Source organism: Hemiscyllium ocellatum, assembly GCF_020745735.1.
Source record: "Hemiscyllium ocellatum isolate sHemOce1 chromosome 27 unlocalized genomic scaffold, sHemOce1.pat.X.cur. SUPER_27_unloc_1, whole genome shotgun sequence".
In the NCBI taxonomy this organism is placed as follows: domain Eukaryota; kingdom Metazoa; phylum Chordata; class Chondrichthyes; order Orectolobiformes; family Hemiscylliidae; genus Hemiscyllium; species Hemiscyllium ocellatum.
Window position 1 is genome coordinate 3021607 of NW_026867476.1, and position 19833 is coordinate 3041439.

At 45.7% G+C, this 19833-nt stretch overlaps 2 protein-coding genes across 9 annotated transcripts; one reads left to right on the top strand and one right to left on the bottom strand.

The window, feature by feature from the left end:
* Positions 1-53: 53 nt before the first annotated feature.
* On the top strand, positions 54-19776 carry LOC132807023 (zinc finger protein 239-like). Of its 8 annotated transcripts, none has more exons than XM_060821332.1 (2): positions 54-198; positions 17395-19776. In XM_060821332.1, exon 2 carries the CDS (start codon positions 17742-17744, stop codon positions 18837-18839), a length of 1098 nt encoding a protein of 365 aa, XP_060677315.1. In that variant the 5' UTR covers positions 54-198; positions 17395-17741; the 3' UTR covers positions 18840-19776. The 8 variants fall into 8 exon arrangements, 7 of the variants coding, with proteins under 7 accessions (XP_060677315.1, XP_060677309.1, XP_060677313.1 ...); XR_009641915.1 differs by lacking the exons at positions 54-198; positions 17395-19776 and adding exons at positions 2997-3082; positions 6446-6806; XM_060821326.1 differs by lacking the exon at positions 54-198 and adding an exon at positions 3004-3082.
* Positions 539-2789, bottom strand: LOC132807027 (zinc finger protein 664-like). The gene is made up of 2 exons (XM_060821336.1): positions 2671-2789; positions 539-1763 (listed from the first exon to the last, which is right to left on the bottom strand). Exon 2 carries the CDS (start codon positions 1424-1426, stop codon positions 1064-1066), a length of 363 nt encoding a protein of 120 aa, XP_060677319.1. The 5' UTR covers positions 1427-1763; positions 2671-2789; the 3' UTR covers positions 539-1063.
* Positions 19777-19833: the final 57 nt, after the last annotated feature.

The window sequence follows — 19833 nt, forward strand, 5'->3', positions numbered from 1 at the left end:
CAGGTCATCTCCTCTGCACAGAAGCTCTTCAGCCACGTTCTCAAACAGACCCGTTACCACAGCCACATCTCCTTCCTCAGCACCTGTCTACGGAACTGACTGATCCCACACGGACTCCGAACTACATTCCAACCAACAAAATTTGGATCCAACCAGGACAACGTGTACCTACAACAAATCCGACCCTCCAACCACAAGGTATGAATTCAGATTTCTCCAGTTTCCTCATTTCCCCTCCCCCTACCTTGTCTCAGTCGGTTCCCTCAACTCAGCACCGCCCTCCTAACCTGCAATCCTCTTCCTGACCTCCCCGCCCCCACCCCACTCCGGCCTATCACCCTCACCTTGACCTCCTTCCACCTATCCCACCTCCATCGCCCCTCCCCCTAGTCCCTCCTCCCTACCTTTTATCTTAGCCTGCTTGGCTCTCTCTCTCTTATTCCTGATGAAGGGCTTATGCTGGAAACGTCGAATTCTCTATTCCTGAGATGCTGCCTGGCCTGCTGTGCTTTAACCAGCAACACATTTGCAGTTGTTTACCCAGGAGCAGAGGACGCCATGGGGGGATCTGCATGAGGTGTGCAAAATTCAGAAAGGCACGGACGGACAATGACACTGACAATCTTTTGAAGATCAGAGGGCAGAAGTTGAAGGTGAGGAGTAAGTAGTTCAGAGGAGATCTGACCACCTGAGGGTGGTCGAATTAAGGAACTGAGAGGGTGATGAAGGTAGGGACTCTCATAACTGGTCAGCACTTAAAATGCCATGTTCCCTAAGGTAGTCATGGAGTCACACAGTGCGGAAACAGACCCTTCGGTCCAACCAGTCCATGCTGACCATAATCCCAGATTAACTAGTCCCACCTGCCTGCTCCTGGCCCATGTCCCTCCAAACCTTTCCCTATTCATTTACTTAAATTTCTTTTAAACGTTGTAACTGTACCCACATCCCATTACCGGGACCACAACTCCCCCTCTTATTAAACACTGATCCAATTAAAACTCACACGGTCACAGAATCAATTCAGTGCCTCAGGGGAGTCTGACTGAAACCCTTTCCCACACTAAGAGCAGCTAACTGCCCTCTCCCCGCTGTGGAGCTGCTGGTGGCTCTGCAGGTTGGAGGACTGACTGAAGCCCTTCCCGCACGCGGAGCATGTGAATGGCCGCTCCCCGGTGTGGACCTGCCGGTGCTTCTGCAGGAGGGAAGGACCGGTGAAGCCCTTTCTGCACTCGGAGCAGGAAAATGGCCTCTCCCCAGTGTGGACCCTCTGGTGAGTCACCAGGGTGGACAAGTGAACAAAGCCCTTCCCACAAACCGGGCAGGTGAACGGCCGCTCCCCAGTGTGACTGCGGCAATGGCTTTCCAACAAAGACGGGAATTTGAATTCCTTCCCACAGTCCCCGCATTTCCACAGCTTCTCCATGACATGGGAATCCTGTCCATCTCCCCAGCGTTAACAATCGCTTGAAAGACCAACCACACACAGAGTGTATTCGGTCTCCTGCCACTGTGAATGGTGTGGTTTTATTTCTGTGTAACTGTAAAAAGCTTTTCCCACAGTCAGTTCACTGGGACACTCTCTCCCACAGTCACACTAATGTCTGAAACCTTTGCAAATAGACAGACCACACATACTTGTTCCTGTTAAGATTCAAAACTTCAAAAACTATGTGTGCGCCAATGATTCAGGCCCCTCAGTCAGATAGTGATGTGACGTTTGGTTTGAGATTTTGTCCCGCAAAGCCTCCCTTTCTCATATCCTGTAAAAGGAGATTCCACAAGTCAAACACACTCAGCACAGGACTGAAATTCAGAACAGCCTCACTCCTTCCCTGTACATCTCCATTCCCCACACTTGCCTACCATTCTCACTTTGTACCTAATATCCTCCCTCCCCATTCCCCTAAAAGTGTTAATTCATGTCGATTGACAGACCTGGGTGGCTCAGTGCTGCTGCCTCACAGCGCCGTGGACCCTCAGGTCTGTGTGTAGTTTGCATTTTCTTCTCCCCGCCCCATGTCAGCATGGGTTTCCTCTGGGGGCTCTGGTTTCCTCCCACAGTCCAGAGATGTGTAGATTAGGATGGATTGGCCACATGATTTATGGGTTGAGGTGTTGAGTTTGGGTAAGACGCTCTTCGGAGGGTTGGTGTGGATTGGACAGGCTGAATGTCTGCTTCTACACTGTTTGAGTTCTATGACTCTCCCCACAAAGGAACATTTTGTCTGCATCTACCATGTCAAGCCCCTTTCAGAATTCTACTGGTTCTTAGTGTCACGGAGGCATACAGCACAGAAACAGACCCTTCGGTCCAACTCGTCCATGCTGACCAGGATTCCCAAACTAAACCAGTCCCACTAGTTTCATGCAGTTTAAATTTAACACGCTAAAAGTACTTAATTTACTTTTTAACAACATTTGACACAGACTCACGAGAAAAAAATTTGAGAGATGCAATTTGTATATGAATAGGAGTCCCAGTTCAGGAGTCTCCAAAAGGTGAACATGCAGATTCAGTTAGCAGGTAGGAAGGCAAATGCAATGTTCGGAGTGCTAGGATGCCCTGCTAAGGCTTGGATCACACTGCATTTGCAATATTGAGAGCAGTTTTGAAAGTATCTAAGAAAGGGAAAGGCGAGGGTTGAGAAAAGAGAGTGCTGTACTCACAGATGTTGGACAGAGAACGGAAGCTGCAGTCTGGGGTGAAGCTTAATCTTCATTCAGAGAGAGAAAGAGAGGAGCAGCAGCTTCAGAAGCTCATACCCCAACTTCCGCATCCAGGCAATGGGGGGGTTTGATTGACAGCAGGACCAGACTCCTTCCAGGGCTCTCCATTGGTCGATTCCGCGACCTGTGACGGTTGAATCCCGGAACGCGCGGGGCGCGGACGCAATCAGCTTGGAACCTGCCGACGTTACCGTCGAACACCGCGATTCTGATTGGTTGTTCTGGAGAGACCCCCGCCCCCTCCACTGTTGACATCACAACACGGAAGTTCTGTGAGCTTCAAACTGGAATTTGCTCCTTAGAAGCTGCTGCCCTTGGAGTAATTGAAGTGGAGGGAGCAGACTCTGCAAAGGTCGGTTCAGACTTCCTATATTTCTTTGTTTTTCCACGTTTTAGAGAGCGCTGTATTGTTTAACTTTTTAACCTTGCTTTCCTTATTTTTCTGCATTGTGTGTTGTTTCAAAAATATACTTTAATCATGAAAACCTTTTTATATATAATTATGTATATGATGTCATAGACTTCCTACGGTGTGGAAACAGCCGTTTGGCCCCGCAAGTCCACGATGACCCGTCGAAAAGTAACCCACTCAGACTCATTCTGTTACCCCGTTACTCTTCATTTACTCCTGACTAATGCACCTAACCTGCACATCCCTGAACACTATGGGGAATTCATCTAAACTGCCAATCTTTTGATTGTGGGAAGAAGCTGAAGCACCCGGAGGAAAACCCTGCAGACTTGGGATGCTGGGGGGGGGGGGGAAAGAGAGAACGTGCACACTCCACACAGGCTGGGATTGAACCCAGGTCCCATGTCTGCCACCTAACGACTCTGACCTCCATAATTGTTACGCTTAGAGAGGCTGGTCAGGATCACATCAACTCTAGCTAGCCTTGATTCCCTACAATGTGCTGAGCGACATAGCAGGTCTGCAGTGGATGCTATTTCCCTCAGTCCCACACTCCTCACCGAAACATCTGGACAACAAGGACAGCTAGGTCAGACTCCTGCTCATTGGCTACAGCTCCACCTTCAACACCATGATTCTCTCTACACTGATCTCAAAACTTGGTGACCTTGCTCTCAGCTCTAATCTCTGCCTCTGGATCCTCAGCTTCCTGACCCACAGACCGCAATTGGTGAAAATGGATGCCACTTCCACGATAACACTCAACACTGGAGGCCCTGTCCAAGGATGCGTTCTCAGCTCCTCTATTGTACTTCCTGCTCCTGCATGACTGTGTAGCTAAATTCTGAACAAACGTCATCTACAAGTTTGCTGATGACATCACAGTGGTAGGAAGGATATCAAACAATGACGAGTCAGTATACATATATATACTGACTCCACCTTATATATACCACCTTAGTGAGGTGGTGCAATGACAACGATCTCTCTCTCAATGTTGGCAAAACTAAAGAACTGACTTCAGGAAGAAAGAAGCAGAAATACTCTTTTCTCCAACAAGGGAGCAGAGGTTGAAAGGGTCATAGGAGTGACAATAACCAACATACTGTCATGGACTTCCCACGAAAATTTCGATTATCAAGAAGGAACCACAACGGCTCTTCTTCCTCAGGCAGCTCAGGGAAATTGGCATGTCCATAAGGACCCTCACCAACTTTTATAGATGCACGATAGAAAGCATACTGTCCAGGTGCATAATGGTCTGGTATGGCAGTTGCTCTGCCCAGGGCTGGAAGAAACTATAGAAGGTTCTGTGCAGAGTCCAGACCATGGTGAAAGCTAACCTCCCATCCGTAGTCTCCATCTACACTTCTCGTTGCTGCAAGAAGGCTGCCCTAAGATCATCAAAGACCCCTCCTGCACCAGTAACACACTCTCTTCAAACGTCTTCTGTCAGGCAGAAGATACAGATGCTTGAACCTACGCACCAGCAGGTTCAGGAACAGCTTCTTCCTAGCTGTTATTAGGTGGCACGGTGGCTCAGTGGTTAGCACTGCTGCCTCACAGCTCCAGGGACCCAGGTTCGATTCCAGCCTCGGGCGACTGCCTGTGTTAAGTTTGTACGTTCTCCCTCCATGTCTGCGTGGGTTTCCTCCGAGTGCTTCGGTTTCTTCGCACATTCCAAAGATGTGCAGGTTTGGTGAATTGGCTATGCTAAATTGCCCTTTGTGTTTGGGGTGTGTAGGTTAGGTGCATTAATCAGGGATAAATGTAGAGTAATAGGGTAGGGAAATGACTCTGGGTGGGTTAGTCTTTGGAGAGTCGGTGTGGACTTGTTGGGCCCAATGATCTGTTTCCACATTGTAGGGTTTGTATGAACTTTGCTGACTTGAAACAAAATGCTGATCTTGTTCATGTTGATCTTGCCAGTGCATGTCCTGTGTGGTGTGACCTGTATGCCTGAGGCTGTCCAATGTTTCTTTCTCACTCTATGATCTGTATGTCCTTGCTTACTGTGATCTGCCAGCACTGCTCACAAATAAAGCATTTCACTGTACTTAGGTACATGTGACAGTAAATCAAATCAAATCAATTTAGCAAGGCCACTTGATACAATTAGTAAGTTGCAGATGACACCAAAATTGGAGGTGTAGTGGACAGCGAAGAGGGTTACCTCAGATTACAACAGAATCTGAACCAGATGGGCCAACGGGCTGAGAAGTGGCAGATGGAGTTTAATTCAGATAAATGTGAGGTGCTGCATTTTGGGAAAGCAAATCTTAGCAGGACTTATACACTTAATGGTAAGGTCTTGGGGAGTGTTGCTGAACAAAGAGACTTGGAGTGCAGGTTCATAGCTCCTTGAAATTATGGCGGTCAGAGTCGTTGGGTGGTAGTCATTATGACATGGGACCTGGGTTCAATCCCAGCCTGTATGGAGTGTGCACATTCTCTCTTTTCCCCCCAGCATCCCAAGTCTGCAGGGTTTTCCTCCGGGTGCTTTAGCTTCTTCCCACAATCAAAAGATGGGCAGTTTAGATGAATTCGCCATGCTGAATTTCCCATAGTGTTCAGGGATGTGCAGGTTAGGTGCATTAGTCAGGAGTAAATGAAGAGTAACGGGGTAGCGGAATGGGTCTGAGTGGGTTTCAGGTAGATAGGATAGTGAAGAAGACATTTGCTGTGCTTTCCTTTATTAGTCAGAGTCTTGATTACAGGAGTTGCGAGGTCATGTTGAGGTCATTGGTTAGGCCACTATTGGAATATTGCATGCATTTCTGATCTCCTTCCAATCGGAAAGATGTTGTGAAACTTGAAAGGGTTCAGAAAAGATTTACAAGGATGTTGCCAGAGTTGGAGGATCTGAGCTACAGGGAGAGGCTGAACAGGCTGCAGCTGTTTTCCCTGGAGCCTCGGAGGCTGAGGGGTGACCTTATAGAGGTTTACAAAATTATGAGGGGTATGGATAGGATAAATAGGCAAAGTCTTTTCCCTGGGGTCAGGGAGTCCAGAACTAGAGGGCATTGGTTTAGGGTGAGAGGGGAAAGATATAAAAGAGACCTAAGGGGCAACCTTTTCACGCAGAGGATGGTACGTGTATGGAATGAGCTGCCAGAGGAAGTGGAAGAGGCTGGTACAATTGCAACATTTAAGAGGCATTTGGATGGGAATATGAATAGGAAGGGTTTGGAGGGATATGGGCCGGGTGCTGGCAGGTGGGACTGTTATAAGTGAATTTCTGTCTAGGCTTTCTGAATCTCCGGAGAATAGTTCCTGACACTTGGCTAACTATTCTAACTCTAGGGATCTGATTCAGAACAACCGGGTCCTGCCTCCGAACTCTGCCAACCGCGGACTGTCCTTTAACCCTTGTGTCAAGGGAGACTGTCCGCAAGGTTAAGTTCAAAAAGGCGAACTCCAAGTTGACTGGTATCAGCCCTTATCCCCACCGGCTGTCACTTTTCCTGTGGCAAATCGAAATACTGCGAGACACACACAAACGGAGCAACAGATGTTTATTCAATCTTCGAAGATTGGGCGAGTTCCAAAAGGGACTTCGGAAGTCGCAACGGGAGATTTTACAGCGCTAATACTTATACATTATTTTTCCATTCAAATACATTGGTGATAATTTCATTGGTTTAAACATCTCACGCTATGGATTTTTCTTACATTAAAAATCATTAATGACAATTCCATTGGTTAAAGCATTTCACGCTTTTCTCTGCCAATTTCTTTAATTAAAATGTTATATTATTTTACAATTTCTGCTACTAGTTATAACATTTATTGATGTCATGAAAAGAGCTTTCATTGTATTTTGCCCTCTGTGTCTAACTGAAGCATTCCTTGGTTTCTTGCCCAAGGTTACCATGTTCCTGGCATAACAGAGGTGACTTCTAGTTCATGCTTCATTATGGCCTAGTCGATCATTAGTTTCATAATTTAGCTTTTATTCATTAAACCTCAGTTTTAGTACAGTGAGTGTGTGTGTGTATGTATGTGTATGTGTGTGTGAGGTGTGTGTGTGTGTGTGTGAGTGAATGCATGAAACTGCAGAAATTACATTAACCATATCAATCCCCCCTGTCTTTTTATACAGTCTGTAATTTCTGCAACATGATAATAGCTTGTCTATTCCAATCAGCTTCAGTATCGTTTGCATCTGCTTGTAGGTGAATGCCCACTATTGAATTAGGGTCACTTTTCATCAATGCAGTCTCAATAAGGCGGGTAATTAGACCACGCAGACATGGAATTATACAACAGCCCAAAGCAACTAAAATCCCGATTACCAACAGAAGTGTAATCACCACTGAGACCATCACCCCCTTCCATTTATCGAACCACCGCTCTAGCCAGCCAGTCCAATTAGTATTTACACCTGAATTCTCAGCTATCTCATCAGCCAGTGCCTGGAGACCTTCCAGGGCACGGGTCACCGAGCCATCAGGGGCCGTATTGTTGGGAATAAAAGTACAACATTGAGAGCCTATCATGACACAAACGCCCCCCTTTTCAGCTAAGAGCATGTCCAAGGCCAGTCTATTTTCCCAAGCCATACGACTGGTGGCATCCATTTGTTCAGCCAAACCCTTTACTGCTTCTTTAGTGTGGTTAATAAATCGTGCCTGGTTATAATAAATGTAGTTTATCCAATCCACATTCTTATTAATCGTAACCCACCAGAATAGGAATGACTCAAAGCCTGCTGAAGTCTGGTTACGAGCTTTAAACTCATCAGGCACCCCCCTATGGACCCCTATTGAATCAAGATAAATCCCTTTATCAAAAGAAGTGGATAGCAGTGATCTCTTATCTCTTCCTTTTTTCCCAACTAAATGTTCTCTTTCAAATGCCAGGGTGAATGGTATTGCCAATTGTACAATTGCACATATCCCCTTCCAATCAGGGGGCAGGGTGGGTCTCAGTATTTTCCCTCCACAATACCACCACAGATCCGCTCGGGGAACGTTTAAAGATGAGTAATTTCTTCCTTCCACTGCTTCAGTAACGTTTTAAATCACCGAACACAATCTCAGCTCCCCCAAATCAATAGATCCACCCTGTCTATAAACACACGATGTGTGATTCCCAACAGCAGCAGAAAACACAGGGGGAGCCTGCCTCTGGTGTCCTTTTAATGAAGGGAACAACGCAGACAAAGAGGCACATTTCGGATTTTTCCAAGCAGTCTCATCTTGATATAGGGCTATCATGCATTCCATGCCCTGTTTGTTCTGCTCCCACCCGAGCGGAAAGGGAACTACCCGAGACACTGTCCTACCGGAGGCACATGCATAGCAATTGCTTTTGTTCAGGCTTTTTACAGTATATTTAACCCATTCAATCCAGGCATTTGTTTATCCATATCCTGTTTCTATTTCAAGAGTCTGTCTCAGGTCTTTAACCTCTATAACCTGCAGTGACTTTGGATCAGTGTAAGGGGTTAAAGGTTGCAGTTTAGAATCAAGGAATCCCAAAGGCTGTCCCCGTCCGACGCCAATTCAAAAATAGCAGCCCACAAAACGCTTCCCATACACTGTCATCTCTATCTTTAAATCTTTACTAAGGAGTTGGGACCCATTTTTATGGGGAAATGAGTCTTCAGAGGAAGCATTTTTAATGGTGAGATATATATAGGATGACACTTCCTGTCAAAACAGTTTAGGGCTGGGCTAAAGGGGGCTCTATGGATAGTGATGCTAGGCGGTGGCTTTTGCGGTTCGGTAGGGTGTGAAGAAATATCTTGGAGGAAAGATATTCCCTTTGAAACTCTACATCTGGGCATTCTACTTAGGCTGCAAGCATCAATTTTTATAACTTGTGGAAATTCCGAAACAGAAATCATTAACACAACATCTGAAAAAGATATATGAGCAAAACTCAGAAGTAACAGGAATAGCAGCATAATTCTGACTAGTGCTAAGAACTTAAACAATATATCAAAGCACAAAACAAGATTAACATACAATTCTGAAGAAACAGTCCCCGCACTCACGTCGCCATAGTATAATCAGTTACTCAAAGTCTGTTCAGTCTGAGTTATAGTGGGTCACGTGTTGATTCGGCTGTCCAGACTCCTTTCTTAACTGGAGAGGTGACTGGCCATTTGCCAGCCTTTCTCCGCCGTTCAATGGTGAGGAGTACTAGGAACGGGCCGTCCCACACAAGTTCGAGAGTTAACTGTCGTCAGTGTTTGATCAAAACCCCTTCACCGGGTTCAATAGTGTGCAGCGAAATCCAGAGGTGGTGTCTGAGTCAGGAATCCCTGGTGAAGTAAACGAGAAACAGCGAAACCCAGGATCTCAACATATTTACATATACACATATCTCGTGACTCAAGCTCGACGTGATAAACACTCAAACATTCATGCACTAACGAACAGATGACTTTCAGCCAGAAACACAACAAAATGTAATAGCTTCCGTTCTCTCTCTGTAGGTCCTCACACACAGCCAGTCTCTCTCTCTCTGTCTATGTCTGCCTGTCACTGTCTCCTGTGTCTGCGCATCGGAGCTCATAGCGACCTCCCCTCGACCACCAGGTCTTCAAGTGCTAATTCTTTTCCCCAACTATCTCCACTCGCAGTCTCCAGTACTGCTGGGCAGTCCCCATGTGGCAGATCTTCCCCCCCTGTCTTTTTCCCGGAGGTCACTGCTCTACATATGGACTTGTTCAGGGTCGGTTGTCAGTAATATTTTAATTCTTTCAAGCACATCCCTGTGTCTGGGCGCATCTGCCCCCGGAGCTCCCACTCCCTACCTACCGTTTTTCAATGCGGCCCTACGCGCCGTATAGCCCCCACGAACAATCTCAGCGCAATACAGTCTACTTACTGTCTCAACGTCCTGAAACTCACTCTCAAGTTACCCATATTAATTCACATCTACCCTCAGAGTTTCTGTTCCCCCCTGCCTTATCAGCAGCCTATTTCTTTGTACATCTGTTCAGGAGCCACTGCTCCCCTGCCTCACTGGCAGCCTATTTTTCCTTCTGGGTCCCACTTAACCCTGTCCGGAGCCTCCTCTGTTAGCTGCAGGTATAGTCTTTTTGTAAGAGTAGCATAATTATATGTCCAGAATCTGCAATAACCTAGCAAACCCAGGAACTTTCGGAGTTCCCTCTTAATTCGGGGTAGTCCTAATTCTACAATTCCCTTTACTCTTTCAGGGCTTATTCTCTTCTGCCCTTGACTGATCAAATGCTCTAAATATCTTACTTCCCGTTCCACATACTGTAGTTTGTTCTGACTAACTCGCAATCCCTTCACTGCAAGGTAGTTTAATAAATCATTGGTTCCCTGCTGTGTGTCAGTTTGGGTGGGACCGGACAACAGGAGGTCGTCCACATACTGAATTAACTTTAAAGTTGGTCTTAAAGTCAAGCCCTCAAGAACTTGTTCTAGGATCTGTCCAAACAAGTTTGGTGACTCGGTAAAACCTTCAGCTAAGACAGTCCACCTATACTGCTGTTTTCTCCCAGTATCAGGGTCCTCCTTAAGTTCTAATAAAATCATATCATGAGAAAAAAAATAACGTTGAGCATTCATAAAATTACAATCAAAAATAGCGCACTGAATCAAATGACAAACAACAAGTTTCACACATAAAACCATTAACAAACAGATGAATTCAAGCCAGAGCACAAAGTGTTAAACTGCTTGTTAGCTGAGAAGCCTTTTTAAAAAAAAAATCCATACACAAACACAAATTCTCACATCCACAGAGACTTTTTTTACAATCAAATTTACACACACAAAGACACACATAAATCTTCACCAACACAAAATTCCTATCGGGGGCCGGCCCACAAAGACATAAATATTCAGATTTAGATAACCACCTTATTTATCCGACTCCTTTTGTCTTTCATACAGTCCTCCCTTACTACTGACTTTCTGAACCTCCTGTAACAACTCCGACTCATTTCTACCGTTCCCGTCCTCTATCTTCTGTAACCTTTACCATCCGTCATCCTATTTCCCCATCTGGGTCTATACCCGAACATTTCCTAACCGACTCCCTTAACCTGTGTAAGAATGCACAGGGAGACTCGTCCTTTCCCTGCCTCAGGTCGAAAACCTTGGCTAAATTTTGTTGTTTGGGGATGCAAGTTTGTATCCCTTGGATTATCAAATTTTGCATGTCTAACATATTATTCCACCCTTCTATATTGTGGTGGTCCCAGTTAGGGTTCTGAAGGGGATATTTGACTTCACCCCTAACCATCCCCCTCTCATGCCAAATTGTCCGGCAAGCTTAATACCGGCACTGCTACTAGTTTTTTTTTAATCTCAATTAACACTTTCCTTATCCAGTATCCCCATATAAGTCTCCTTTCTCCCCAGTAAATAGTATATTCAAAAATAGACATTAACTCAGCCCACATATACAGACTGGGCCTCAAAAATTAATTTGTTCTGACAATCCTATCGGATTCTCATCCAGGACCGTCATTTCCTTCTAAATGTTCCGACCTCCCCACTGGTGAGGGGGTCACACACAAACCCAATCTCCTTGTCCCCTATCGGCACTTTAGTCGATATGTTCTTCCTTTTTTTAAGAAATATTGCAATGTTCCTAGCTTCTCATATCCTCAAACACCAATTTATTAATTCTTGCTTGACTAACTTTAAAGCCTGTTCCTAACTTGTAAACATATTTATATATTTACGTCCATTTATTCAGTATTTAATATTTAAAATGTAAAATGTAAAATGTTCCCAATTTTGAAATCCACTGTATTCACCCAGATTTAGTACTCTAATTTAGATCCAAAATTAGTTTTCTGATGTACTCCTGACCAATTATTTCTCAATTACAATACTTTAGGTCGTAAAATAATCAGAGGTGTCTTACAATAATTTGTCAATTCAAGTTTAAAAAAAAATTCTAATGGCCGAATCCAAGGTCTCAGATAATAACCATGGAAGTTATTGTCTTTTTTTTCCCGACAGTCTACTGTTGAACTGAAACTACAACTGTCCTTCACATATTGAAAATAAATCATGTTAAGTTTACATAAAGATCACATTTAAAACAATCCTGGAACTCAAGCTCCAGTGAATAAAACTTCCTCATTCAATCACCAACAAACCAATGTGCATTCAAACCAAATCACAGAGGGTTAAATGTTTTGCGAGCAGTTCTCGCACTCTCTCTCTCTCTGTCGGTCTTACTGCAAGCTGCTGGTAAAAAATAAACTTCAGTTGTCTTATATCATTTGAGTTTAATGGGGCTACAACAAATCCTGTGGTCCGTTCCCCAAACGGGACCTCCCGTAGGGGACACAGTCTCACTACTTCTTTATCACCTTTTCCCCTCATCTCTCTCTCCTTTAGTCGTGCAGATCTCCTTACCCTCTCAGCCCCTGCTGCTGTGGCTTCTACGTCCCCTTCGCCAGATCCCCTGGATCCCGCTCCCTGATTCTCCAACGGCCGCTGCCGTTGTTCCTCCTGAAGAGCATATGGCGGGGGTGCCACAGGCGGGGGTAAGTTCTCTAACACTTCCCACTTACTCTCATTCAGTGGGGTTAAAGGATATAAGGGTACTGGGGTTGGAGCAGTTGCTGTCAGGTTCCTTACCCAACATGCAGCATACTCGCTCTCTTTTAAACCTGGATACTGTTTATTCTTTACATAATCATTTAAAATTTGACAAACCCAATCCTCGTCCGATCCAAATTTTGGCCAGATCACTGATGGCGGACGGGATGGGTTCTTTTACCCAAACAAAACAACAGTATTTTATCATTTCCTAAGCCCCGACTTTCGTAGGGACTCCAATTCCCCAATTTTCGTCCCAGCGGACTATTAAGGGGAATCTGTGGGGTTTCGTTTTCCCGTTCCTTTTTAGACCTGGAATCTCGGCCACCCATGGTTGGTCTTCAGGCTGACCTACACTCTGGTTACTCAATTAACCCCGGTTACCTGTCACAACCACCGAGTCGACAAGGCAGTGTACCCTTCCCTAGTGTGAAAGCCCCAAAATACCAGAGAAGGTTCTTACCTTGATCCTGTGCACGGAGTTGTCCGACTCAAAGTAAAAAATCACCTTTTTACTTTTTGAAGCTTCAACCTTTTTACTTTATTGCGAGCGCCACCTATTCACATCGTTTGCTCAAACATCTGTGTGTGTCACAGTGTCCCAGAATCATTCAGAGCCTCCCGTGGGAGTTCTGTTTAGGATCCCGGACACGAGCCCCCAAATTTGTTATAAGTGATTTCTGTCTAGGCTTTCTGAATCTCCGGAGAATAGTTCCTGACACTTGGCTAACTATTCTAACTCTAGGGATCTGATTCAGAACAACCGGGTCCTGCCTCCGAACTCTGCCAACCGCGGACTGTCCTTTAACCCTTGTGTCAAGGGAGACTGTCCGCAAGGTTAAGTTCAAAAAGGCGAACTCCAAGTTGACTGGTATCAGCCCTTATCCCCACCGGCTGTCACTTTTTTCCCGTGGCAAATCGAAATACTGCGAGACACACACAAACGGAGCAACAGATGTTTATTCAATCTTCGAAGATTGGGCGAGTTCCAAAAGGGACTTCGGAAGTCGCAACGGGAGATTTTACAGCGCTAATACTTATACATTATTTTTCCATTCAAATACATTGGTGATAATTTCATTGGTTTAAACATCTCACGCTATGGAGTTTTCTTACATTAAAAATCATTAATGACAATTCCATTGGTTAAAGCATTTCACGCTTTTCTCTGCCAATTTCTTTAATTAAAATGTTATATTATTTTACAATTTCTGCTACTAGTTATAACATTTATTGATGTCATGAAAAGAGCTTTCATTGTATTTTGCCCTCTGTGTCTAACTGAAGCATTCCTTGGTTTCTTGCCCAAGGTTACCATGTTCCTGGCATAACAGAGGTGACTTCTAGTTCATGCTTCATTATGGCCTAGTCGATCATTAGTTTCATAATTTAGCTTTTATTCATTAAACCTCAGTTTTAGTACAGTGAGTGTGTGTGTAGGTGTGTGAGTGAGTGTGTGTGTGTATGTATGTGTGTGAGAGTGTGTGTGTGTAGGTGTGTGTATGTGTGAGGTGTGTGTGTGAATGCATGAAACTGCAGAAATTACATTAACCATATCAGGACTGATTTGGGATGAGATATCTGGTTGGCATGGACGGGTTGGACCGAAGTGTCTGTTTCCATGTTGTACATCTCTATGACTCTAAGACTCCACCCTGGACTCTGGGAGAAACTTTGAGCTCCCGGAGGAAGCCCACGCAGACGCAGGAGAATGTGCACAATCGCCTGAGAGTGGGATCAAACCTGGGGCCCTGGTGCTGTGAGTGGCAGTGCTGAGCTACTGTGATGCCTTAGGTGGCTAAGGTGGTGGATAGGGGAATGTCTATGTATGTTGTATATGTGGACATCTGGAAGGCATTTGATAAAGTCTCTGAGAGGCTGCTAACTTAGGTCCAAGCCCACAAAACTGAGAACAAATTACTGGCAGGGTTGTGAAACTGGTTGACAACCCGAAACAGGGAGAATGGGTAGGTCCTCATTGTCAGGATGTGACCAATGTTCCCGCAGAAAAGTTGCCAACATCATCAAAGTCCCCTCCCACTCCCACTGCTCTCTTACAACCTCTTCGGTCAGGCAGAAGATACAGGATCTTGAACGCACAGGCCAACAGGTTCAGAAACTGTTATTAGACTGATGAATATACTCAATGTATACATAGAATGATCTGCCAGATAAACGGTGAAGGTTGGTACAATTACAACATTAAAAAGGCATCTGGATGAGTGTACGACTTAGCAAGTGTTGAGAGGGATATGGGACAAGTGCAGGCAAATGGGACCAGATTTATCCAGAATATCTGGTCAGCATGAACGAGTTAGACCAAAGGATCTGTTTGCATTTTGGACATCTGTGACTCTCTGTCCAATGCCCACTTACCATCCCCTTCAGTAATAGTATAATTAGAAATATGTGACATAGCTACAACACAATATTACAACAAATAATTATAATTGAATCTTGGAGAACCACGAATAGCACATTGAATGTTTAACCATTGAATAACACTAGACATATCTCCGACTCTTCTCAAGTTCCAAGTCCTGATAAATGCCACGAGGATCTGAAAACCTTGTGAGCGAGAATCTCAAACCACTTCCCTTGCATTAATACTCTCCGCCTGTAGTTACTACAAATGAACAGTGTTTCCTCCCAGGATGAGGAATGGAAAAGGGGGAGACATCACTTTGCTCCCAGATGTTGCCCAGAGGGAGGGAACTGACAGGGCTACATCCGCATTGTGACGTCAACGGTAAGGGGCGGGGACTTCATGGAGCCGGCCAGTGACGAGCCCGTGTACCAAACTGCTGGTCTCCAAATGTCCAATCGCCCTTGCGTCACACAAGACCATTGTGAGCCAATTGCCGATCCTCGGAGGACCGGAAGTAGTCTGGGGTCCTCCTGCCAATCAGAGCCATCCATTGCTCGAATGCGGAAGTTGGACCATGAGCTTCTGGTAAAAAGTGAGGTCTGCAGACGCTGGAGATCACAGTTGAAAATGTGTTGCTGGTTAAAGCACAGCAGGTCAGGCAGCATCCAAGGAACAGGAAATTTGACGTTTCGGGCATAAGCCCTTCATCAGGAATGAGGAGAGGGTGCCAGGCAGGCTAAGATAAAAGGTAGGGAGGAGGGACTTGGGGGAGGGGCGATGGAGATGTGATAGGTGGAAGGAGGTCAAGGTGAGGGTGATAGAGCTTCTGCTGCTGCTGCTGCTCATCTCTCTCTCTCTCTCTGAATGAAGATTGAGCGACAACCCAGACTGCAACTTCCTATCTCTGTCCAACATCGGTGAGCACAGCACTCTCTGTTCTCATCCTGGGCTTAAAATGCTCATTTTCATGAATTGAAAGCAAATGAATAGAGGGAGAGGGCAGACTCGGACGGTTGACTTAGTCTTCTTGCCCCTTCCTGATGAAGGGCTTTTACCCGAAACGACGATTTTCCTGCTCCTCCGATGCTGCCTGACCTGCTGTGCTTTTCCAGCACCACTCTGATCTAAACAACGGTTGATTTGGTCTCTCTATTGTAGACATTGACAGACTTCGCTTCCTTAACTTGATCGATTCATTTGTTTGGTTAATGCTGGCAAGGAAAGGGCTGTCTTCCCCAGGAGATGGTTAACATTTAACAGGATGGCATATGATGACTAGCTGCTTGACAGTACAGTTGTAGAGTCATAGTCATACACCATGGAAACAGAATCTTCAATCCAACCAGTCCAAGCTCAACATGATCCCAAACTAACTCGTCCCCACCTGCATGCTCCTGGCCTTTATACCTCCAATCCTTTCCTAATCACTCCCCTATCCAAATTACTTGTAAATGTTGCAGTTGCAGTTGTACCCGTATCCACCTTTTCCTTGGGAATTTCAAACCACATGCGAACCATCTATGTTTTTAAAAAACCTTTTAAAATGTGCCACCCAGTCTTCAAATGCCTCATTCTAGGGAAGAGAAAGACCCATCAACTGCATCTGTACCTCTCATTATTTTATAAACTTCTGTCAGGTGCCCGCTAATCTCCTATGCTCCAGTGAAACTCCTTTCCTTATGGCAGATGAGTCTCTAGTCCTTGGGTTTAGATGACTGAGAGGTGACCTTTTCTAAACCAATAGAATTCTGAGGGGGACTTGTCAGGACAGATTTGGTTAAAATACTTCTTTGTTAGAGAATCTCGAACTCACTGACACAGATTACAAATAAGGGCTCTCCCATAATCCAATGGAAATGAGCAATTTATTCTCTCTCTTGTTAGCTTGTGGAATGCTCCCCCACAAAGAGTAATGGAGACTGGTTCATGGAAAGTATTCAAGGCTGAATTGAACATAGTTTTGAGTGACAGGGTATGGAGAACAGGTAGGAAATGGAGATAGGGCCACAGCAGACCAGACATGATCTCATGGAATTGCAGAGCAAGCCCCATGAGCTGAATGGCCCAATCCTGGTCCAATCTCTTACAACCTGTGTTCAGGGCCGAAAGAAGCAAACAAAGAACCGTCAGTCGACATTTTTCAGTATTTTTAGGAGAATTTGGAGTGGGGCAGTAATAGGAACAGCAGAGTGAGGATGGAGGGAAACCGTGGTGTTGAGATCCACAATTTTTGGGGAAGGAGAGGAGAAAGAACGTTCCACAGGAACCAGAACTGTCTGTTTTGGAATTTGTATCCTATGTAGGCAATTTCTATCTTGTGCAATCTTCTTTTACAGGATACGAGAAAGGAAGGAACTACAGCCAGAAATCTCAAAACAAGATCTGATAGAGACAATCAATTCATTGGCACGGGAATATCATCAGCCTTTGAATCTTGCAGGATATTTTAATTCTCTTCTGTCCTGCCTGCTTTGAAAGGTTTCAAATATCAGTGAGACTGAGGCACACAGACCTGAGTGAGAGTGTCCCAGTGAACTGACTGTGGGAAGAGCTTCAATCGGTTACGCAGTCTGACATAGCAATACCCCATTCGCAGCAGCAAGAGATAGAACACATTGTGTGTGTGTGTGAGTGGTCTTTCAACTGATTGTCGAAGCTGGAGAGAGACGAGGATTCCCAGGTGATGGAGAAACCGTGGAAATGTGGGGACTGTGGGAAGGAATTTGAATTGCTGTCATTGCTTGAATGCCATCGGCGCGGTCACACCGGGGAGAGACCGTTCGCCTGCTCTGTGTGTGGGAAGGGCTTCACCAACTCGTCCACCCTGCATAGACACCAGCGGGTCCACACTGGGGAGAAGCCATTCACCTGCTCCGTGTGCGGGAAGGGATTCAGTCAGATCGGCCATTTGCAGTCACACCAGCGGATCCACACGGGGGAGAAGCCGTTCATCTGCTCAGTGTGCGGGAAGGGGTTCACGCGAATGGGCAACCTGCAGACGCACCAGCGGGTCCACACGGGAGAGAAGCCATTCACCTGCTCTGAGTGTGGGAAGGGGTTCACTCAGTCATCTAAACTGCTGACCCACCAGTGGGTACACAGTGGGGAGAGACCTTTCCCCTGCTCTGTGTGCAGGAAGGGCTTCACCAATTCATCCGCCCTGTGGAAACACCAGCTTGTCCACACCAGGGAGAGACCATTCAACTGCTCCATATGCGGGAGGGGATTCACTAATTCATCCGACCTGCTGATGCACCAGCACCTCCACACCGGGGAGTGGCCGTTCACGTGCTCTGAGTGCGGGAAGGGGTTCACCCGTTCATTTGCCCTGCGGAGACACCAACGGGTCCACACCAGGGAGAGGCCATTCACCTGCTCTGTCTGCAGGAAGGGGTTCACTCAGTTCTCCAACCTGCAGAAGCACCAGTGGGTCCACGGCGGGGAGAGGCCGTTCACCTGCTCAGTGTGTGGGAAGGGGTTCACTAATTCGTCCGATCTGCTGACACACCAGCACCTCCACACCGGGGAGTGGCCGTTCACGTGTTCCGTGTGCAGGAAGGGCTTCACCCATTCATCTGCCCTGCAGAAACACCAGCGGGTCCACACCAGGGAGAGGCCGTTCACCTGCTCCGTGTGCGGGAAGGGGTTCACTCAGTCCTCCAACCTGCAGAGACACCAGCGGGTCCACACCGGGGAGAGGCCATTCACCTGCTCCATGTGCGGGAAGGGGTTCACTCAGTCCTCCGTCCTGCAGAAACACCAGCGGGTCCACAGGAGATGACATTGCACCTGATGTGGGCTCCTCTACATCGGGGAGACAGGGCGCCGCCTTGCGAGTCATTTTAGACATCTCTTGGACACTCGCACCCACCAACCCCACCGCCCCGTGGCTGAACACTTCAACTCCCCCTCCCAGTCTGTCAAGGACATGTAGATCCTGGCTACAGGACGTCTCTGTAGGAGTTCCTTAGGGTAGTGTCCGAGGCCCAACCGTCTTCAGCTGCTTCATCAATGACCTTCCTCCATCATAAGGTCAGAAGTGGAAATATTCACCAATAGTTGCACAATATTGAGCACTATTCATAACTCCTCACATACTGAAAGAGTTCAGTTTCAAATGCAACACAATCTTAACAAGATCCAATTGGCTGATGAGTAGCAAGTAACATACATCCAAGCAATGACTCATCCCTGTTATGAAGATGTGGGTGTACTTTGTACTTTAACTTTGAGAGTTAAAAGGCCGCAGGACTACCTGACAGCCTCAAGCATTCCGAATAAAGTAACAATGTCATACTTGGTTGAAACTGAGATTAGCTGGGTTGCCTGGAAGCAACAAATCAGATTTGAATTAAGCCAATTACACTCCAAAAAATACCAAACCCCAATCAAGTTTGAATTTAGTATATTGAAAATCTTAAAAGCCAATGACACAATCCAATTCTTTGGGGGCATAAGACCAGGGAAATTGCCAAGCTAACGACATTTGCAGACTGCCTGGAGAATACCTCTCTTAAAGGTACCTTTATCAATTCGTGACCTGTGAAGCAGAATCTCCAAGAAGAAGAAAAGAAGACACAGGAAGATCCAAATAGAACAGTTGGCTGGTTTTAAAAACTTGAATTTTTGGTAAATCTCAATTGAGATGTTTTATTGGATAAGTACTATAGAAGGGAAGGTAAAAAACAGACTAGAAGAAGAAGTTGTAAATAGTTGTTTGTTAATGATTCTCTGTTATACCTTAAGAAATAAAATGGTTAATTTTTCCTTTAAAT

Coding starts and splice junctions, on each gene's coding strand:
- LOC132807027 (XM_060821336.1), bottom strand. CDS start 1,426: ATGGAGAAGCTGTGGAAATGCGGGGACTGTGGGAAGGAATTCAAATTC.
- LOC132807023 (XM_060821332.1), top strand. CDS start 17,742: ATGGAGAAACCGTGGAAATGTGGGGACTGTGGGAAGGAATTTGAATTG.